This window comes from Lycorma delicatula, chromosome 7, assembly GCF_047948215.1.
Source record: "Lycorma delicatula isolate Av1 chromosome 7, ASM4794821v1, whole genome shotgun sequence".
Lineage (NCBI taxonomy): Eukaryota > Metazoa > Arthropoda > Insecta > Hemiptera > Fulgoridae > Lycorma > Lycorma delicatula.
This window is the reverse complement of record NC_134461.1, coordinates 94,266,150-94,290,677: the sequence shown is the minus strand read 5'-3', so window position 1 is coordinate 94,290,677 and position 24,528 is coordinate 94,266,150. Positions and strand designations below refer to the sequence as shown.

Here is a 24,528-nt window from a genome sequence, read left to right as displayed (position 1 = left end):
TTCTACCTCTACTGTGAAATAATTTTTTAAAATTTTAGTTTAATATATTTTCTTTTTATTTCCAGATTGTAAATCTCTTATCAATAGATTCATAAACTTGTGTAGTAGTAACTTAATTTTAATTTATAGCCAGCAATTTTAATAAAAGCAAATTTAGTTTCTTATGGATTACGTGAAGTACAGCAAATGAAATGTTTATAACCACTGCAATTATATTCCCTTTTTCTTAGACTGCTACCCTGCCTTCAAAAAGTTATTTGGACTTTTTCTGTAATGTATATTTTTCCAGTAGAAATATTACAGCCTTCTCTCACTTCTTTATGTTGTTAATCTTGATTTTCCTGATTTACTTTCCACTGTATCTATCTGGTTCTAAAACAAAAAATAAATAACTCTTCTTTCTGTGTATTTCAGTGTTATTTACTTTATAATTTTATTTCATTGGCTCAATATGAAATCAAGATCTATAAATTTTTTGTATGCAATTTTGTTCTTCTTGAGTTTGATATTAAATAATATCTAAAAATTGAAATTAAATTCTATATTCCCATCAGTTGTCTTTGTCTTTTAAATTTCTTCTTTCTATATTATCCTAGTGAGTGTTTTGTGAAAAGAATGATCATCACTGGCATTGTACTTGGATTTGAATTTGTTTTGAAGTTGACAATTTGACTTATGAGTTCTTGACCATCTCTTAGTTTTCTAATGCCATTTTATATTCACTGGTTCTCCATCTTTTTATTCTATTTATTGAAAATGTGAGGAAGGAATGTTCTCTTTTATTGAAATCTTGGATCCTGTTCTTTGTAATGTTTATAAATGGCCTTACTTCAGTTGTAATAACAGTAAATGGTTTTATAATTACTGATGTCACCTATCTTTACAATTTCTAGTGTCAGCTACTAGTAATAGCATAATGTAACTGCTTATTATACTTTTGTACATCCACACTTAGATATGACTTTTTTTTTGACTAGTTTAATGATAAAGTTTTTATTTCAAAAAAGAATATTAAAATTATCAGTTCAATTTGTACTGTCCCCTGAAATGTTTAAGAATTACATTATCTTGATGAACCATCACTTTATTATAATGAAATTACTGGTTCTTGTGAGATTAATTGTAATGATTTTAATGACAACTGGCACGGATATTCCTACATCATTGTATATGTGAAATATTTTCTTAGAATGGAGGGCAAGACAATGGAGGAGAAGTTTCTGGAGAGCTCTTTTACCCTTTTGTACTATTGATGTTATTTTATTGATGTACTAATTGATGTTATTTACTCTTTACTGTGATATTTTTATTTTACCATTTTTCAAAACTTTTATTGACATCAATTGGAATAATTAACTACTAATAAATACTGACAGAATGCATGATTCTAAGGGGATGCAATTTACTTTGTTACCCAGGACCAAAAATTCTTGTTAAAAACTGCATAACATCAAGTATACATTCTCCATCCTATGTAACCCAAGTTTTGTCATTATTTATGAGTTGTGAATCTGGACTGCAATATAAATTTCTTATGCTTATGCAGCTAATTTTATTTAATTTGATAATCTCAAAATTCCATTAATGGATTGAAAGATAAAATTAAAATTTTTGAACTAAATCGATTTAATGGTTTTATACTTTTTGTTTATGACAAATTTTGGCAAGAAGCTCACATCATCAGGGTTTAATCACTTATTATAAATAATATATTCATAACTGATGCTCCTAAAAATAAATAATTTCACAAAACAAAATGCATAAATTTGCTTGCAAGTAACTAGCTGAAGTACTTATTCGGCATAGAACAAAATCAAAGTTTAATTTTAACACTAAGACCTTTTTTAATCCCTTAGGGTTTATTAACCAAAGTATGCTTACTCTCCAAAGAATACCTTTAGGAACAATTATGTCAGATGTGAACTTTCACCTTATTTTAAAGTTGGAAAATTTGTGATAAGTAAGTCAGCGTGGAAACCTTCCTGTTGGTTTGTAGTTTCAGTTACTCATGTCTATGATAATATCAAGTTAATTATTTCCAGCACTTCCAGAATACAAAATGGAAATATAAAATCCATTTTCATTTTAAGTCATATTAATTCATTCTTAAGGAGTATTTAAAGAAAAATACCAAAATACATTTTTGAAGAATTTGTTGATCTTATCCATGTAAACTTTTTAGATTTAAATCCATTGCAAGGATTTTTTGCAAATCCTTGTTGCAAAAAACTTGTCCACTAAAATCCCCATGGATTTCAGTGGTTGATAAAAGACAAGCTCCAGCTATTTTTATGATGTTTGAGTTACTTTCAAAATCAGAACTGAATTTTTGCTTTTATCATGGTTGGATTACAAAATATAGAGGAATTATGAAATTTAGTTACCATAATCTTAAGAGGGTGTTAAAGAAGAAACCTGTTATGAGTTTCCAAAAAATGTTTGAGTTATCAACTCTACTACTGAATTCAACTTACTACTGCAACAAGTTTTGAAGAAATACAGGGATTACAGAATACAACATTAATACTTTTTAACCAATATTAGGATGGTTATAAAGAAATTCTTAACCTGGAGAAAATATTCCTGATAAATTTTTGTGTTGCATCTTAACTACAATGAGATACATTAGTTTCAAAGTTCTGTTTTCCATCCCTTTTCACCTCCCCAGAGGTGGGTAAGGAAAAATAATCCCCTCTTAGCATTAGAGCTTACAACCTTAATAAAACATTCCAGATTGTCGCCAATTCCTCCACAGCAATTTTCAAGAATGTAAACATATTGACCCCTAAGGTCATGTGACTTCTCACTGCGGTGAATCATGAAAAATAAAATTCAGAAATTTGAAACATTTAGGAACAATCACCAAAGCAGAATTTGAAACACAATATGTTAGCCAATGAAAATATAAAGCACAAAGAATTGTGAATAGTGTAATGCTATATTGTTGATACATTTTTTAATTACTTTTTTGTCACTAATTTAGAAATTTGTTTAATATATTAATATTCCTTTTTTGCTTTGTTTCTCTTTTTGGTAAATAGCTTTTAATACATTTTGTATATTAGATTAACTGTAAATGAGATTAATATTATCATTATAAGTATGATTTTTTTTCCATAGTTGCATTTGCTGGGATGGCTATCTAAAGTTAATTTCTCCATCATCTACATATTATTAAGTTTATTGATATGCATTGTTGATTCTCATTCTGCAGTACTAGAAAATGATGATAATGTCCTTCACATTGGTGGAATATTTCCAATTGGTGGGGAAGGTGGATGGCAGGGTGGTCAGGTAATATTATACTAAGTTAAGTTTGAGTAGGTTTATGTTTTTCACTGATAAGCATGCCCTAATATAATTAAGAACTCTTCAGATATATTACTGACTCCATTTTCATTAGTCTAGGTTATGCTGCCAATTAAACTTATCGTGAGATAAATAAGAAACCTCTATGTCTGTGGTAAAGTACACTTATATATGAGTGTATTTCATGTGTCATGTATTTGTTCATTTAAATATAGTTAAACGTAGTGTATCTGCAAACTTCATGATATTCAGTTGAGTTGAGATAATTTTATTTTTTCTATGTTAAGTACTGTATACCTTTCTTAGCTTCATTCTTTTATCTCTTGATGCATTTTGGGATCACTCCATTCTCAAAACTTATTGTACAGTACAGTACTTATTGTAAGTACAAAATGTATCAACAAGAGATAAAAGAACAAAGCTAATATAGGTAAGCAGTACTAAACATAGAAACTATAGTGATCTTAGCAGAAAATACAGTAGTAATATCTTAACAACAAGAATTTTACTAATTTTATGTCATAATTTTATACACGATTTGGCTGTTGTGGTTAATTTTTTGTATGTTCTTTTTCTATGGAGTGATTTGGAAAAATTGATTCTGTTGTGTACTATGCATGTATATATTCTTTAATACTGTCTGTTAATGATTAGTTTATTAGATAAACTAGTATTTAGTATTAATATTTAATAAAATTACTATAATTTAACTGATTTTTAGGAAAGTGTGTATTATTATACCTTTTAGTTTATGTTTATTGATTTTAATTATGTATCTTGTTTATTTTGTTTGTTAATTGAAAGCAAGAAATAATCTTTCCTAAAAATGTTGACATTTTTATATTAATTTTAGTAGGATCTCATATAGTTCTTTCCATAGCTTAGGATCCAACCTACATAAGAATCATACATTACGTCATGGCATTCCATCTGAGTTAGAAGTTTCAATGATGAAAATGTTTAGGTAAATTTACATTTTTGATTGGGATTTCCTAAAATTTACCGTACCACAAAAATTATTTGTAATTTTCTTTTACTTTAAAAACACTATTAGAAATGTTTGTCTTAGTGTTTCAAAAGTATGTTGATTTATTTAATAAATTTGTTTATTTAAAATCTACATCTTTCAATTTTTATGTAAATGATTTTTTATCATTTCCTTTTTTTCTAATTTACATTGTATTATTATAATGTGTGTACTCAGATAAAGCCATTATCTAAACACCTTCAACATTGTGAAATTTATAAACATACATCCAAATTTGTTAAAATGTTATCAACTAGATAACCAGCACAATGTAGAACACACATACTATTTGACCAAAATAGAATGTTAAAATATAAAGTAAAAGTGCTTCCCACTTCAAGACAAGTAGAATTAACAGTTTTATCTACTTAATGATTAAAAAAGAAGCTGCATAATAACTATGAAAGGACTGACCAGAAACAATATAACATAGATAAAATTGATCTGTCTATGTAAAATTATGTTAATAAAAAGAAAAAATTGATAATCTTTGGTTGACTTAGGTTGATTGATTTTTGTCTAAATAATTTTAAGATAAATGTATAAAATTCAGCTTTAGTAAGGTACTTTATTTTATTTAACTTAAAAAAATAAAATTTTTTGTAGATTTTGGTTAATGGGCGAGGCTTTAATTTTAAATTATTTACCAAATCTTTATTGTACATCTTTATTCTTTAAAAAAATATTTAATTGTAATTTTTTTAAAGCTATATTCCAAATCTTGTAGCTTGTGTTATGTTTACCGTAGGTGGAAAAGATAAAAAAAATGAGTTACAGTGTTAATACAGAAATAATATTTATTACAACTGCATGCATCTTTTTCATCATTTCAGAATGCTTAATTGAGTAACCTCTGTGCTTATGTTAACTTACCTTCTAATCAATTTGATTATAGCTGATTATTCATGTGTACTGAATTACTCTCTGTAAAAATCATCTTATTTATTTAAATCAATCAAGCTTTCTTTGTACATTAAGTTTTGGATTTCTTGAGTTATATTTTTTTTAGCAGTACTACTAAATACTAAATAAATAGGCATTTCAAATGCACTTATTTTGCAACATATGCTTTCTATGAAGGCTGACAGAATATTGAGGTCAGTATTTATAGTTCATATAGTAATGTTTGTCAGCCTTAAAGTTGATTTGAATTTCCTACTATATTTTTTGTTGCAACACAAAAGGATATGAACCATACTAGGCCAAGAGATGCATGAAAATGAAAGTTAGTTCTCAGATATCAAGTTTTTATCCCTCAGAAATATATATATTAGTAATCAAGTGGGCTAGAGAGATATGTTAATAGCACAGACTAATGTGTAGGCATCAATACTGATTACTTTCATTGTAAAGGGAAAAAGGAAGGTGTAGAAACCTATTTTTTAAATGAAGGCTTCAGCTGTTGCTCAGCAGATATTATATATACTATTTGATAAAAAAATCTATTAATTATTTCTAACATTTTCTTTTAAGACACTATCAAAAGATTGGAAGTGTTAAGATTTTTAAAAAATTACAATTTTTGTTTCTATTTTTGCATATGTAAAAACTTAATTTTCATAAAATTAAATTTTTACTACAAGTTTTTCCTACATGTGTGTAAGAGTATTTTTCATCCTTAATCCCACTTAAAACCTATAAAAAAAACATAAAACAAAAGAGATCTCACTTTAAACAAAAACAAAAATCAACAATCATAAATTGAGTTTTTAATAAAAAAATATCTTTCATAATTTTAATCTAATCTTAAATAAGTACTTTGAACAGGTTGTCAGGACAAATTTACAAAAAAGTGTTCTGTATTCTTTTTTCTTTTTAAAGCAGCTTTTTAGTGAATTGTTTCAGAATATCAGGCAAGACATTTCTGACATGCTTGAGTGATATCCTACTTGTAAACTGAGTAATAGTGAACAGCTCACAATATTCATTTATGATCAAAATGTTATCCTGTATGTGTTCAGCATAATATAAACCAGCAAATTTATATACAATTGTATTTTATAATATATTATTAATATACATTACTGTTTTAGGCATGTGAACCGGCTGCCAACTTAGCTTTAGAAGATGTTAATAAACGGAAGGATCTACTTCCAGGTTTTACTTTAAAACTTCATTGGAATGACAGTGAAGTAAGTACATTTTTTTGAAGTAACGTACACAGATGGTTTTATTCGTTTATTTTTTAATTCTAAAATGTTGGAAATAAAATAACTTTTTCTTCAAGTTTTGTGGTATATTATTACCATTTAATTCTATTTCATAGTGGTTGTTATACTAAACATTGCTTTAATGTTTATGAATTTATATGCTACCTATTCTAAAAAGATGATTTTACATTTGTGAATAAAAAATTGGAGAAGAAAGGTCTAGCTGCTGTTGGTAGATATGAAAGTTATTGACATAGTGATAGTTCAAGATTGTCATTATTCACAGAACTGAACACACAAGTACAGCACTCTTTCATTGTTCATGTGTACAGTATCTAAAGACAACATTATAAGAGTATGTGTATCAGAACAAAAGGCAAGTTTGAAAGTTCATTAATCATTCCCTTCATTACTGGAGTGTGTTACTATACATGAGTATTTTATACTAAATGATTTAAAATAAAATAGCAAAGAGAACAACAATGTACTGTATGAACTATTAACAAAACCTCAAAATCTGGATTTAGATATGCATTTTAATTTTCAAACAGTCATTGTGATTATAAAGAATTAATAAAAGCAAAATCTAAAATTAAAAAAAAAATAGTTAACTTGGTTTGAACACACAAGTTGAGAGTAAAATGTTTGCAGTTTAATCTAAAAAATTTACTTTTCCTGGCTAGTCTAATTGGAGAAGAGTTTAGTGATTAAGACTACATTATAAGCTAATACTTGGCTATTTGCAGCAAATTTACACTATTTTTCACGCAGTTTTTTTTTCCATTAAAAATACAAGTAGTAAAATTATAAATGTTCAAAATGCCATCCATTTTTTCTTTTAAATCTAAATTTTCAATTTTTGTTTGAGGTTTCAGATTTTCTTGTGATTTTCCTAGGGTGTAAAAAAATATTTCTTTTATTTTCTATTTCTTGATCAGGAAAAATACGTTATACAAATCTGAAATCTAAAAGAATTGTCTGTTGTTGCTGTGAGTAAGTTATTCACATAATTTTTTTTTTGTTAATTCCTTAAAATTATATTATGTAATTTTATATTATTTTATTTTTACAGTGTGAGCCAGGTTTGGGAGCATCTGTGATGTATAATTTATTATATAATAAGCCACACAAATTGATGTTGTTGGCAGGTTGTAGTACAGTTTGTACGACAGTAGCTGAAGCTGCTAAGATGTGGAATCTTGTTGTGGTAAGCTTTTAAATATAAAAGATATTTATAAAGAATTTTAAGTAATTGTGAATTAGGCATCTGTCATTAAGTTATTGCTATGTGAATTGATGGTGACTGTTTTATAATTAATGACAAAATTTAATGTTTTCTCTCTTCTGTACTAACCTTACCTTTTAATCTCAAAAAATGTTCTTCTAAGATTAGTGATTGATGTGACACTTCTAAAGTATATTATATTGAATAGATCAATCTAGAAATAATTACAAAACACAAATATAAAAACAAAGTCTGAAGATCAAGAAAAGACTCAAAAGCTTGATTAAAAAACGTTTAATATCTCAAAGAGTATTACATAGTTATATAGTATTACATATTTAATATTATGTATTATTACATAGTTTAGTGTATATTAATAATTTTGTTATATTATATATAAGTAAATATCTATTTATGTTTTAGTTATGTTATGGTGCTAGTTCACCTGCTCTATCAGACAGAAATAGATTTCCTACACTGTTTCGGACGCACCCATCAGCAACTGTACATAACCCAACTCGTATTAAATTAATGGAGCGGTTTGGCTGGTCAAGAGTTGCAATTCTGCAACAAGCTGAAGAGGTTTTTATATCTGTAAGTATAAAAATTCAAATTATATTCATAAATGTACTTGTAAATATTTTAAAATAGTTCACATGCTTTTAGCAGTTAAAAAGAAATTAGTTTGTTGATCAGGAACTAAGTACCATTAATAATTTTTTCTGGGATAGAGTACAGCCCATAGTAAAGCACCAGCTTTATAGTGAGAAAGCTACTGCTTTGATTCAGGTTCAAATTGTTCTATATTGTTGTTTATTTTCTAATTGAGTGCTACTGCAAACTAATTTTTTGCTAGCAGATTGGTCATTTAAAAACACAAGCTTATATTATATTAAACAATTATACCCCTAAAAGTTAAATTAAAAGAAGTCACATCCTTAGTTAGATCATAGTTAAACCATAAGAAGTCACATCCTTTAGATCTGTTATTAACTATACTGCAGCCCCTGCATTGTATTTAAAACAACTTAAACATAAAATTTCAGGTGGTAATTAACAAAGTTGTCGAGATTGAGTTTCTGCATCAAATGTAAAACAAGTTAATAAACACGTTAAACAAGTACTCAGAGTTGCTAATTTCATAATGTTCGCACTCTCAAATAACACGATAGGATGTTTAATGTGATATTGTAGGAGAGAATGTTGAAGTCTGCCTCCTACTCAGATTAGACCTAAATCATACAAAAATGGATCTAGTGAACTAAGCTTACTTTGTTTATCAATGATTGGTTTTTAAGATTCTTTCTCATTATTGAAATGCATGGACTGTGATCGATGAATAAAAAAGTAGAGTATGGTCTAATTCTTTGATGGATAGAGTACTAAAGTTACGTTCAGATGGTCTTGATTCAATGAATGAATCTGAAATAGAAACTAAATATTCTAAATATTTGTAATAAAGCATCTAAAGATGAAAATGTTTGTGTGTAATCACAGAATATTAGATATACATGATGTTAACATAGTTTTTCGCCTTTCTAATAAGCATTCAGGAATTAAATTATCATTGAATGTAATATTACGATCCGTTGGCCAATGGGAAGAAGATTGTGATAGCCAAGGAGGACCATGACACCACAGTGAAATATCAAGTAATTTTGCTTCATGAATAAACGTGAAAAGTAGTAAACAACCATAGAAATCAAGTCTGGATAATGTAATTTTTTTTAAGGGGGCTAATTTTGATTTAGAACAGTAAATTAGATGTAATTACATGGAGAATAAAGTGCGTATATAAAAGCAACAACCGTGGTTCTTAATACAGGCATCAGAAAATCCATGTAATTGAATAGAATAAATTTTACTATTATTAAACTTAATGAATCTACTTATGTTAAATGACTCAAATGTAATTGATTATACAGTGAAATCCATTGTATTATTAATGGTTTGGGTAATATTTTGTCCCAGTCAATTTTGAGTTGCCATAATGATTGCATAAACTGATTGTTTGAAAATATAATAGGGCCAATGGTTCCTAGAGGATCATAGACACCTGCTATGATGGAAAGAATATTCCTTTTAGTATAAATTTTAGAATTATTAGATGAGATTTGGAAGTTTAGTATTTCTGACTTATTCCATAGAACTCCTAGAGTATGTACATTATGTTCTTGATTAGATTGTGTGGATGAATTATGATTAGACATAGAAATACTGAAATTATTAGAATACCATGTGTGAAGTGAAAAAACATACTGTTGTAATAATTTGGAGATATCGTTCTTTAATTGAACAACTTCAGTTAGGTTATTTGAATCAGTATTGAGATCATCTATGTAGAAATCATTCTTAATAGCCTGAGAAGCTTGTGGAAAATTATTTTCATTTTCAACTGATATTTGAATGAGGCATCTTATGGCTAAATATGGTGCACATGAGGTTCCATAAGTTACAGTTCGTAGTGCATACTGTTTCATCTCTTGTTTTGGAGAATTAAGCCAGAGAATCCATTGTAAATTAGAATCACTGGAATTAACTAGTACCTGTCGATACATGTTCTTTATGTCAGAGGTAATGACAATTATGAATTTGGAATCTTAACATATAGAAAATAAATCTTATAGAGTATCATTAAGAGATAAACCATTAATGGTTTTAGATGAATTGTCAAAGACCACCCAAGTTTGGTTGTTAAACTAGTTGATTTAAATACCAGGTGATGAGGTAAATAACATATATTTGATTTGTCTATTAACAAATCATTAAAAAAAATCACAAATCATAAAATTATGTTTTTATTTGAATGAAATTTAAAACAGAATTATTATTATTTATGTGAATAAAAATGTTATGTTTTTGAGAACAAATATCACTTATAAGTTTAGAGTAACATTTGTCAACTGAATGACCTTTGAGTAAACAATTGAAACAGTTATGATGTTCCAGAAATTCATTCGTTAAGATTTAGTTTACATTATTATTGTATCACAGTCCCTTGGAAATTTATCTTGAGATGTTTTGATTGATTGAATTATTTACATTGATATTTTCAATAAATCTGTCTTCTGAATTCGAGGAATTCTATGAAATCCTTGAAAGTGGGAAATCTTTGAGTTGAAAGTTTCTCCTTCCGTAATCTAGAGGTATTGTGGTTAACTTTGATGTTAATAATTAGACAACAATAAGCTCATATTTATTGACTGGAGTATTCATTGATTCAAGAGCATTGACATATAAAGATACTTTGCAGCATTGATAAAATTGGATAAATTATCCAGTCTCCCTTTATGGTAGTTTATCAAATATTTATTGTTGAAACAGCTTTTTAATAGATCTAGTGCAACTGTATAATTTTCATTTGTAATTAATAAATTTTTAATTATAGTGAACACCACTTCATATTTCAAGGAGGTATGTAAATAATGAACTTTTTGTAACTTACTTAAATCATTTCTATTATGCACTAAATAAACTATAATAATGTTGCCAGTCAAGAATATTACCTCTGAAAAATGGTAAATTAATTGGTTGTAGTTGCGTTTGCTTAGTTGCTGTAACTACATTAATTTCTTGATCAATGTCAAATGTTTAACATTATCCATTTTACATTCAAGTTTACATATTTTACATACAGTAATTTTATTATATTTTACATACAGTTTACATTCAAAACTGCATAAACTGTCTTCAATCTGTACAAGGTCTGAACAAATATCATCATCTTCCATTTGAAGTTGCATTTGAATGGCATCATATTTGCCTTGGAACTCTTGAAGGTTTCTTAATTTGATTCGTAGAAGGTGAACATCAATATTAAGTTGAGAAACATTATATTTTTCTATAAAAGTACCAATTGTTACAGAGGATATTAATTGATCCTCTCTGTCAAATAATTGTTCTCTATTCATTCTTAATAATAAAAATAAAAAATAAATGAAAAATAAATAAATACTTGATATTTATCAATTGGGTCCAGACTCCGGTTCTTATTCTATCAGAGGCTGCCAAAATATGATTCGTTGAACCTGTTCCTCTGCCGATGAATGTCCGTACTCTCGGTAAGTTGAGGATCGCATAGGAGGTAATTCTGGATCAAGTTTACTTTTTCTCACTAATAACCGAACCTGTGCTGGCGTAGTTTTTCTTTTACAGTTACATTTGCTTTTTTTGAGGTGAAAAGGAACCAGTTCTTTAATTTCTTTTAAAATAGCATTCACGAATAGTTTAGGGAAAAATAATAAAACGATGCAATATGATAGGGTTAACAGCCAAAATTTAGAAAATCTGATAAAAATAAAAGGTTTGGCGGTGAAAGAATGTTTTGTCCCAAATCTTTCAAATATACTCAGAGTTTTATTTTTTCTTAAAGTCTAATCTTGTACCGAGGGACTACTTCAATGAATATATATTTTTAACTTTTTTTTATTTAGGGTGGCGGGGACCAGAAAGTAACTCGAAATGATATATCATTTTAAAGAGCTCGATGAGACAAGAAAAATGATAGTTAAAACTGAGTTTTTATTGAATGGCCAGCCAGGTCACCTGACCGGAATCCCCTTGATTTCTTTCTGAGGGAGCAATTAAAATAAACCATTTATAGCTCAAAGCGAACTTCCCACGAAGAATTAAGAGAACGCATTTAGATAGAATGTAGGAAGATTTTACTAGAAATTTTTCACAATTTGTAAGAAGCAGCGTCTACTCGTATTTTACTGCATGGAGGAACAGGGAGAGCGTTTGAACATTTAATATGAGGTGAGAAGGGATATAATTTTTTAACTGAAATAATTTTATTAGGCGGTATTTTTAATTCATGAGATTGATTAAAATAAAAGATAGAATTAATTGTGCATGAAAAAATTGTTGCAAATTGTTATTTACTTAAATTAAATGAAATTCGTAAAGAATAAATGTAATTAAAAGTGGTATTTGAAAATATTTAATAATTTTTTCAATTTTTAATTAACGTAATGACATTTTTCCCCCATTTTGGTTTAAATAGTGAGAATTTAATTTTTTTGATACCGATTTTGCTGGTCTCACAGAGCACATTAAAATCCCACATGACTATGTATCTTTAAAATTTTGAGCGCTCCTGCCACCTGCCAGCCGCTACAAACGAAGGCTGAATACTTTAATTGAGGTTTACCGAGCTAGCTTCTTTTATCGCAGAAAATTTCCAAAAAGTGAATCAGGATACCTCAAGTAACAAAAAAAATTAAAGGGTCGCATACAACCGTAGTTCTAGCTATCTGAAAAAAAAACCATTGTCGGTGGTCATTTCGGATTGGGGAATCAGAATTTAATTTTAATTGGATCAATTTTCTCGTCTCATCGAGCTCTTTAAAGTGATATATCCAATTATCATTAATTCCATTTGTAATTTACGAGTTGCCCAACGCCCCCATCGCTGCCAAAAAAAAAAAAAGAGTGAAATATACGTTCATTGAAGTAGCCCCTCGGTTCAAGTAAGACTGAATCCAAACTCCCAAAACAATAAAATTGTTAAGGTTTTGGTAAGAGTTTAGTTAGTTGAAAACATCAAAATTCAACAACTTATATATTTATAGTTCAAAAAGACATTGTCCGAATCAAAAAAGTACAGATTATGAAAGGCGAGATAATTGTTATATATTTATCCTACTTTACTTTTTCAATCACAAAAATGTACACCGTTAAATAATTTTATTCCTATATATTAAATATTCATAATTATAAAATATTTTATTCCTCTACTAATACTGTAAGTGATAGAACTTTTTAATACAATACAAATATGAAATCATGGGGAAAAAATTGGAGATACAACAATTTTTTTATATACTTAACACAAATCATATAATAAAATATTCGTCAAATTTTCTGAAATATGTTGAATGAAAATGCAATAGCTCTTGCCGGATTGTAAAATCTACAGTTGTATTCGGATGTAAAACAACGATATATAATATCTATTGATGACTAAAAAAATAGTAAAATTGATATAAGCGATTAATATAAATTAAAATTAAAGTGATATAAGCCTAAACTAAAATACTTGCTTTAAACAAAATATTTATAAAATGAAATACATTCTAGCAAATAACATATCACTAAATTGACTTTTAAAATTATAATCAAGTTTTTACTTGAAAAAATATGAATTCGACGTATACTATGTACAATATCAACCTAATAAAGACCTAATTAAAATACATTAAATATTACTCATTGTTTACTTATTTGTTCAAAGGTAAAAACAAAAGATAGGTTGCACTGAAGCTATTAAAAAGTATTTTTGTTTTGTGTTGATATTGTTAAGAATGGGAGCATCGGAATTATAATTCAAATTACCTATGGAGCTAATACTACGTAGCTGATGATCGAGCTGAAAAGATTTTACAAAATGTACTGAAAAAAATTTAACCTAACTTAATGAGAAGGTTCCAACCAAGTACTGCAGCCAAGAATATACTAAATCTGAAATCATGCGATTGGTTGAATAATCGATTCATCAAGCCTTGTCAATAACTATTTCATCTGTTAATCAGATTCTTCTTATATTTATTAAAAAAAACTTCAAAATTTTTTTTTTTTCAGAAATATGTATTTTCACGTAACATATATATATATATATATGTTCCGAATATGAGCTAAATCGGACCATAAATATTTTTTTAAATATCACGACCCCACTGCCACCATATAGAATTCAAGAATAAAAATTTTACCAATTTATTTCTGTTTTATTTATTCATTTTTAAATAAAACTAGTATAATCTCTTTCAAATCTTCCTTTTAAATTTTATATTTCTAGTATACGCTACCTACGTATACAGGTTAGAGGATCAAAATTTCACATTTTCAAATTAAAAAAACTTGAAATTTTTTTTTATATTTCATGTTAAATAATTTGTTAAACTGGTAATAAACACATAAAACTTAAAAAAAAATTGTAGAGAATTTAATTCTGAATAAAATGGAGTAAGTTGAATAAAACAAAGAAAAGTTAGAAAAATTCGAATTTTATTTAGACGGTAACTAGATCAAAGTGCATTATACGTACCAGTTTATAATAAATGCTCAAAAATGAGCCCACCATTTTCAACCATTTCGTGGCATGCTTCTGTAATGCTTTTTTTATCTCTTTAGTTCTTTAGGGCTGTTCTTAAGTTGCTCAGCCGCATCAACAATGGAGACAATTAATTCCTCACGAGAATGTATTTTTGTTTTGTATACAACATTTTTCATTCATTCACAGACGCAAAAATCTAAAGGTGTTAGATCAAGAAATCTTGGTGGCCAGGAATGCGAACCTCCACGACTGATCCATTTTACAGGTTAATAATGATATAAGTGAGTGGAAACGGCACAAGAGAAGTGGGGAGGCACTCAATCATGTTGTTAGTATACTTGTTAGTATATACTGCGTCTCGGCGCTAGATGAACATCTTCAAGCAGCTGCGGCTATTCTTATTAGAGAAAGTGCAAGTAGACCTGCGCATTTAAGCAACCAGGTAATATGAACTATTCAAACATCTGATTGTAAAGAAGACCTCACCATACATGACGCTATATCGCAGTTGAAAATTGCCTTCCACCATTTCACGAGGAATTGCTTATGTCCATGTATGCTCATTGCGTATGTTATTGACGCCATCTCGATTGAAATTTGCCTCGCCGGTAAACAAAAAACACTTGTAGAGTTGTCTATTTGTATTCCACCAGTTGCTGAACTTCAAAGGATGCGGACCGTCTCCTGGGTGTACATGTTGAACTGGCCCTTTATGATGGGTAAAACTTGTTTTGTTTAAGTGTCTTCCAAACCCATCGGCTTGATCTAGTGACGAATGTATCTTCCCAAATCAGCTGATTTGGAAGTGGAGTTTCAGCGTTCAAGTCCTAGTGAATCCTATCCGCGTGAATTATTTTCACACGAATTTTAATACTAGATCGCGGATACCGGTGTTCTTTGGTGGTTGGATTTCAATTAACCATACATCTCAAGAATGGTCGAGCTGAGATTGTACAAGACTACACTTCATTTACACTCATACATATTGCCCTCATTCATCCTCTGAAGTATTATTTGATAGGGAATTACCGGAGGCTAAACAGGAAAAAGAAGTGTTCTCCAAACCACTGAATGCGAAACAACGATCCGCTTAGAAAGACGACGTGTACTGATGATGGACTGCGCTGAACTGCATAGTATTTTCATCAATAACAGCGATGTATTGGACAGATGGTTCGTAGCTGGTACGAATACTAGGTAGTGGGACCTGTTTCTCGAAAATTGTAAAAAATCGAGTGAATTGTTTTGGGATCTGGAATCCTGTGATTCGGAAAATGTACGTATTTCATATTCTTCCGAAGCAACCGTAGCATTACTATTACAGATCCAAAATTTATACCATATCAGCGTATTCCATTGTTGTAAATAAGTTCATTCATTATTGCAATGGCAAACCGATCACGTTCAAACTAAAATTCACCGAAAATCTTCGCTAACGACAGCACAGTTCACAGTATCCCGATATACGCACAGTTCACAGTATCCCGATATACGCAATGTACATTACAGAATGATTTAAACACTATACAGTATTGCGCATTGTTGATTCGCTGTTGTTATTTTATTGCCAACTTTGAAAAAATAATTTTTCAAATAATTAATTGTATTTCTGTCATTAATAAACAATTATTAAAGTAATTTTTACTTATGTATTCTCATTTTACAATCATTGTCATTTCCGGTTTTTTTAATTTTTTAACAGTAAATTTTGTTTTCAAAAATTTATCAAATCACCAAAAAAGAATATGGTTTTTGTTTACATTAAAGAAGTACTTTTATAACAAATGTAGTAGTGTACTGTTTCTAAATAAAATTCTAATTTTTCTAACTTTTCTTGGTTCTATTCAAATTATCTTACACCGTGAAATATTTGATCGTTTTTGCCATCTGTATTAATTACTTGCTTTTTCTAATGCTTTTCACTATTGTTTTTTTTTCTAATCTGTTAATCTCAAAATATCATCTACCTGTTATTTTCCAATTATCTTTTCATATTTTAATCTTTATCTTTTTTCCTTTAAACCAGATAAAATAAACCTAAATGTTTAGTATATAATTCAGCAGACCAATTAATGAGTATTTTACAAAACAGTTTTAAACAAATTCATCCTCCATCTTCACTGTTTTCTAATTTTCATAAATCCTCTTTATTTCTTTTTAAAAATCTCCATTGTGTTTTCTATATTCTCCTTTAACCCATCACATTTTAAACTTTTTAATACTTTTATTAACTTTTACTTTTATTCTTTTAATACTTTAAATATTTTTTTTAATACTTTTTTTTACTTTTCATTTTTATTACTTTTTGTTGATTTTCTCATTCTAGGTACTTATCACTAATGTAAAACATATTTCTTTGGATAATTTTTTAGGAAAATTGAATATTTATCTTAGAATAATAATTATTTATAAAGAATACATCTGTATGAGTGTATTTTTCATGAGTAGTTGTAAATTTTTTAAAGCTGTTTGAAAAATTTATAATGGCTTATAATGACCAATCTGCATTGGCTTATATTCTCCCCCAGAAATCTTATCTCCAGATACGATTTTCTTCAAAATAATCTATAATTATCTTCTACATAAAACACTATTACGCAGAATTTATAGTTTTTTCCTTCTATTTCTTCGCTGATCAAGTGTCACATCAACTGGTTTCTTCTTTTAACCATTTACCTTTTTTTAATCAATTTAGTTTTATTGTGTTACTGAATTTATTTTTTTCAAAAACCCTGACAAATCTATACAAAGGTACCTTTGTTTTTTAATCTAACTCAACTGTAAACTTAAACTAAACTGTACAATAAACTTGTACACAATAAAATTTAAAAAATGCCAGTGCCTAATATAACCATTTTTTTCTCATTGACATCGAATAGTTCGAAAGATATTTTGTAAAAACCATAAAGTCATCATTTACCAGAAAGTAATAGCTATTTCAAATTTCATTTTATTTTTAGAAATAAAAAAAATCTGATGTGAGCAGCACATGACTCTTGTACACATTTATATACACTTCTTTTTAGTGAAAAGTACATAAAATTTTATTTCATTAATAACTTCTGATGTTTTCATATATATATCACATATATAAATATTTTTTTAAAAAAATTTATTGTTATTATTTAATTATTATTTATCATAAACATTTTTTTTACAATCAGAGGTTAAAAAATCAATATATATAAATTAAAAAAAGAAAAAGTTAAAAAAAAAGGAGATGAAGTCTGATTCGAACTGATGTTGACCTTGATCCAAATGTTTCATTAATTAAAATTTTATTTGGCTATACCTCTGAAAACAATGAAAATACATACCACTTATGATATATTGTTGAATAGTACATGTATGAGCTTACAGATATGCATCGTATCAAGCAAATATTTTGTGTTTTGGTATTTATATTCACAATACTCTAGAAAATATTTTAAAAAAAATTTTTCAAGAGGTTTTACACATTTTACTTTTCCTTCTGTTATGTTATCAAAAAGTATATTAAATGTTTATGTTTAATTAAAAACATTTAAATGATGTGTTGTGTTACATTTGATATTTTTAGACTGTTGAAGATTTAGAAGCTAGGTGTAAAGAGAGTGGTATTGAAATTGTAACTAGACAGAGTTTTCTCAGTGATCCTACTGATGCTGTTCGTAATTTAAGAAGACAAGATGCAAGAATTATTGTGGGATTATTTTATGTTGTCGCTGCACGTAGAGTATTATGTGAAATGTATAGACATGAATTATATGGCAAACAGTATGTTTGGTTTTTTATAGGTAAGTCTAAATTATTTGTTACTATTTCAACTATAAGATCACAGTTGTTACCTATGATTAGGTAAAATGAGTGAGATTTTATACTCACTAATGGTAGTTTGTTCTCAATGTTAGCTGTTTCAATGGTAAACCAAAAGTTTTGAAACACCTAGCTGACTTTTTTGTCTTATGATATAAAATAGTCTCAAAAATAACATATTTCTTCATTATGGTTAAAAATTAATGGTGATTAATCAAAACTTATTAACAATTGTTTGTATTATTATTTTTTAACAATTTGTTAAAGTAATCTTAAAGATTATTCCATGTCATCTTCAGTTATGATCATGAGATTTAATTTTTACTGATTGTGAGATGTCATAGAGCTTCAATGGAATATATTTTTGTTTACTTTTATTTTTAAAACAGAATTACTTATTTTATAAATAAATATATAAGAAAAAACTTATAAAGTCAAATAAATAAATTCTTTGTTAAAAAAAAATGTAATCTTTTAACAATACTAGGAAGTAAAGTTAAGAAAAGTAAAAATAAAAATAATAAAAAATAAAAAAAACATTAATAATAATATATATGGTATTAGAAATATACTGTGCAATATTATTTGAAATGTTGATGCAATAATAGTTAATAATAATGCAGTATAATAATTATAAAAAAAGAAATAATAGTTGTAAAAAAATGATAAATGAAAAAAAAGAAAATGTATACAATATTAAAAAGTAATTTTATTATTTATTTATGAAATTAATGAAAATATGCCTCAAGGAAAAAGGGAGATTTTTCTGTGATTTGGTTGCAGCAATTACTAGTATCCCTCCTATATAGTTATTTATTTTATAGAATCCTAGTTATTCCTTTGTATAGTACTCTTTCAATATATTTATTTTAACAGTAAAATAGAAATAATTTATTACATAATTGTATTTTACTGAATAGGCATCCTCTGTTGCAGCTTTGCCCGCACCGGCAGTTTACCGAAAAACAATCAATAACTTTTAACAAGAGCTCGATGAATCATGGTGCATTCATCCCATAAAATAAGTTTTATGTCTTGAAAAATTTTACCAAGATCATTTTTTCATATAGAGCAAACTGACTTTTATCCACATTTAATGGTAATTTAAAAGTTGAATGAGCAGTCCTACCACCAGCAAGGAGCATTGCAGCGATGCCTGATGATGCTACACTGAGAGCCAAGTTATCTGTTATTCGAACATATGCAAGAAGTAGATTAATCAAAAAGGTTTTTTTTTTTAGTATCTTCAGGAGCATCTAAAAAAATTATTTTTTTTCTGTCACTATGGATATTGTGAGTGATGGAATCCTTGGTGCTGATATTCTACTAATTTAGAAAGGTTAATATTTATGTACTCTTGAAGTTCATTGACATTAAAAGAATTTTGGAACACTGAATCATAGGGGCTTTCATTATCTTGTTCATCACAAATTGGTGTTGGTAAACCAAAATCACATAAGTACTTTTCATAAGACTTACAACCTTATCTTCAATTTCAATAAGACCTCTACTGAAAAATATTGTGGGAGCGACTCGCCATAAGAAAGGAGAAGCTTGAGAATTTGGAGGCTTGTCACCTAGCAGCCCGAATGAGAAGTGCAGCACCATAATGGATTATTTATTATCATGTTTTAATAAATAGTTTTTCATCTTAATATAGCTTATAACACTCTGGATTATATAATGAAGCTATTCTTAAAATTTGATACTGATTAGTTTAGTGGTTCTTGAGATATTTGCTAACATACAAACAAATGACTCATACATACATACAAACAGCTCTTTATATAATAGAGAAACTAAAACAGTTATGCTTCTGCTCTCATCTATTTGGACACTTTCCTTGTGTGAATAAAACTGAATTTACCAAGTGTCAAGGAGAAAAATTTTATTGCTTTAATGAAGAAAACTACAAAAAATTGCAATTATATTGTATATTTAAAAAAATACATTTTCATACGAGATAAAATCCTCCTATATCTTATATTGATTATTTTTATGGTACATGTGTCAAAGAGAGAAAAATGAATTTTTAAAAATCAAATTTTGCAAATAAAAAACTTACTTTATGATAATAACCTATACATTAGTCACGTAAACGTACGCTTATCAAAACTTGGCATCTCAACTAAATGATATATAATATAATACTACTACCACCGAGATCTGCATAAGTACTACCAGTATACAAATGAAAAATAAATTCCTGATTATTTATAACTGTTGTTTAGAATGACATGTGTAAGATTAGAATTATTCTGATTACGGCAAAACTTCATGTTTTCATGTAGTTGAAATTTCCAATATTTTATTTTCAACTTTCATTTATACCTCGTGTATTCATTGAGCAGCATAATGAAATTAAAATACTTAAGTATTAAACTATTCACTTACAAATAAAAAAAAATTTTTTTTTTAATAAGGCATTTTAGATATAAATATCAGCATATTCTCTGGTTGAGTAGTTCTGGATGTACCATTCTCATTATTATTACTTACCTTAAAATAGTTAGGAACTTCTTAAGTATGTAATCGAATAATATTCAGTTTATGTTGAATTTTATTTTTTTTTAAATTAATATGTTTGTAAATTTAAAATGGATATGGTATTGATAACCACTAGCTTTAAAAAGGCCTTTAAAGAAAAGTTCCATTCATTTGAAATTCTACATCCTGTATCTTTTGAATTTTACTTTCTTTATTAGGAACTACCTTTTCACTTTAAAAGATAATTAATTATAAAAGTCAGTTTTTAGGAAAAATTGAATAATTATTCTCAAAAAAAAATTAGTTTTCATAATTTTTGGATATGGTATAAGTGTATTTTATACTAATATTTTCTTGATTATTAATATTTGTCTACTGACCAGTATTATTTTCTGTGTTAGTTGTGGGAGGGCTTATGGTTTAATATTTTTATGTGTTTCTCTATAGTATATTTTTCATTATATGTTGCCTTCTGATGAGTCAGTCATTATAGTTTATTTATATTAATTATTCTATGTCATGTACTATCCATGCCAATTTGATTTTGATTTTTCTGCTTTTAGGATGGTATGAAGATAATTGGTTTGAGGTTAATCTGGAAAAAGAAGGTATAGAATGTACTAAAGAACAGATGAGGATTGCTGCTGAAGGTCATATAACAACTGAAGCTCTCATGTGGAATCAGAATAATCAACGCACTATATCTGGAATGGTGATAGTTTACAAATTTTAGCAAAAGAAAAAATAAGCTAATAGTCTGTGGGGAAATCAGTTTGTCAGTGTTTCATAAACATCTTCTTTCAGTCTTACACTATTGTGTGTTGTTTGGCATTTCTTTAGTGTCCACTTTCAGTTAGGCTTATTTATTGGTACAATAAAATGAATTTATTGCAGAAAAAGGGGTAGAGTAACTGTAATTGGATAAGCTATAATTTGATATAGTTCATGAATGAATATATATACAGGGTCATTCATGGGAACCGGATGTTTTTGAAGTGGGTTGTACTCGGGCGTTCGTGGTGGGAGGGGCACGTGGCTGGTGTCTGACGTTTCCTTTGTTCATAGTATTTACATTTTAGTCGTTGAGATGGAGCCGTGGACGCTAGACCAACGCCTGTACACGTATGACAGGTTAGTGTGAAATGATGAATCTGTAACTGCTGTTCAGCGAGATTTCCGCCGCCAGTTTAATATCCATCGTAATGCAAGTGTCCCTTCTCGTAACACATCAATATTGTGTTACGAGAAGGTAAACAAGTGCAATGGGTAAACAACCTTCGAACAAGTGGTTCAATATTGAAGAAAAAACCACCGGGTCCCCGATGAACTGCTAGCACTCCGGAGAACATCGAACGAGTAAGGGAAGCCATTGTCAGAAGCCCATTTCATGCAGCGATTACAATTTTGTCGACAAATGCTTACCATTTTTGAAGAAAACGAAAATTTGTTATTGTTAATGAGTGACGAAGCCTATTTTCATCTGAATGGCTTCGTCAACCAACAGAATTGCCAGTATTGGGCAGAAAGAAACCCACATCAGCTTCACAAGAGACCACTTCATAGCCCAAAGGACTGTCTGGTGTGCAATAGCAAAGGTCGGTGTTATTGGACCGTATATTTTTTAAGAAAATGACGCTGCCGTAACTGTAACAGCTGATCGTTACATTGTGATGTTGAATACGTTTTTCATCCCTGAGTTGCGAAACCGGGGAATCGATTTTCAAAATGTGTTATTCCAGCAGGATGGAGCTACAGCGCACACAGTGAGGGCAACGATGGCTGTTCTCTGTAACTTGTTTCCGGGACGGATCGTTTCCAGATTTGGCGACATTCCTTGGCCCCCTCGGTTCCCCGACTTGAGTAGTTGTGATTTTTTTCTGTGGGGGTTTCTGAAATCGCATGTGTATGGCAATAAACCGCTTACATTGGAGGGCCTAAAGATCGCAATTTGTCATCACGTCACCCAGATTGATGTAGACATGCTGCAAAGAATTGAGGCCAGTTACCGTGAAAGGCTACAACAATGTATTGCCCAAAATGGACATCACTTGCCGGACATAATTTTTCGTTCATGAGTAAGTAACAAATGCTTTGATTTAACAAGTGTTTCAGTACCAATAAAACTTTTTTAAAGTAAATATTCAATTTTTTATGATTATTTTAAAAGCATCCATTTCCCGTGAATGACCCTGTATGTATATATATATATAGAAATAGAGAGAGAGAGATTAAAAACTATGTTATTTTCTAAAAATCTTTTTTACATTTTTTAATTTAATTCCCTCTTTATTGATACCTTTATTTTTATTATTGATATCTTTTTGTTCTGCAAGGGAAGACATCATATTAGGCAAAGTATTAACACCAGTAGGCAGCTTCCCAAAGAAGTTAACATTTGAATCAGTAGTGCCAACTCTTTTTTAAGAGCAGTAACTAGCCATAGCTGCAGCATTTCAGTTTCTATTTCAGCATCTGTTTTCAGTTTTCTATTATCTCTTCCTAACATTATTGGGCATTCTCATTAATATCTTCTGTTTTTTCCTTGTGTTAACTTCCCATGTTGTATTAAATTGTGGAAGAAGAACATAAAATATTTTTTCCGTACACCATAATTTCCTTTTTACAAAGTTTTTGAGTAGAAAATCCTTGAGAAGAAATTAGATTTACAGTGTAATGTAATTTATTTTGTGGAATTTATTTACACAGTTTCTATTATACAATAGTTAGTATATGAGATGTAACAAAAAAGTACCCGACTTTGACTCATAAAAACAAAAATGTATAACCTATTGTCTCCTTTAAGGTAGGCTTCTTCTGATGAAACACACTTATCCCAGCAATGTTTCCACTGTTGAAGGCATTTTTCAGTCATTTTTGATAAGTACCTAATGTCTTCTTTTTGTTTATCTTTTGGTCTCTTCTCTGTCTTCAAAACTCTTTCCTTTAAGCAGAATTTTAAGCTTAGAAAGAGCCCAAATCACAGGCAGTAATATCTAGTGAGTAAGGAGCCTGCTGAAGTTGTTCAATCTTGTGTTTTGCCAAGAATTTCTGGATAAGTTGTGATGCATGCACTGGAGCATTGTTGGGATAAATTTCCATAACAGTATGATGGTCATGCTGACAGTTTTTTTTTTTATTACCAAGGCATGGTTCATCATGAGTATGCTTCTCAAGGGCAAACTGTCAATAAAGAGTATCACATAACTGTTTTTTGTAGGTTAAGAGGTGCTGTTTGGAGCAATGATGACGACTTTGGGAAATTGATGATTGAAAAATTCATCATGACAACACTCCACTCCATGCATCACTACTTATCCAGAAATTTTTGGCAAAAAGGGGGATTAAACAACTTCAGCTGGCTCCTTACTCATCAAACATGGCTTCCTGAAATTTTTGGCTTTTTCCTAGTTTTAACATTCCCTTAAAGGAAAGAAATTTGAAGACAAAGAGATAAAAAGATAAGCAACAAGAGTACTTA

The 24,528-nt window shown here is 28.8% G+C and overlaps 1 protein-coding gene and 1 long non-coding RNA gene across 2 annotated transcripts in view; one reads left to right on the top strand and one right to left on the bottom strand.

Annotated features, from left to right (window-relative positions):
- GABA-B-R1 (gamma-aminobutyric acid type B receptor subunit 1) overlaps positions 1-24,528 on the top strand; it is a 97,430-nt gene that overhangs the window by 1,315 nt on the left and 71,587 nt on the right. Inside the window, exons 2-7 of the mRNA XM_075371186.1 lie at positions 3,121-3,294; positions 6,370-6,468; positions 7,559-7,693; positions 8,135-8,305; positions 18,328-18,544; positions 21,614-21,762. Coding sequence (XP_075227301.1) covers positions 3,121-3,294; positions 6,370-6,468; positions 7,559-7,693; positions 8,135-8,305; positions 18,328-18,544; positions 21,614-21,762 — 945 coding nt within the window. The remainder of the gene's footprint in view (positions 1-3,120; positions 3,295-6,369; positions 6,469-7,558; positions 7,694-8,134; positions 8,306-18,327; positions 18,545-21,613; positions 21,763-24,528) is intronic.
- Positions 7,990-14,238, bottom strand: LOC142327844 (uncharacterized). Its single transcript, XR_012757110.1, has 2 exons — positions 14,048-14,238; positions 7,990-8,303 (listed from the first exon to the last, which is right to left on the bottom strand). It is a non-coding gene; the product is annotated as an uncharacterized LOC142327844 (long non-coding RNA).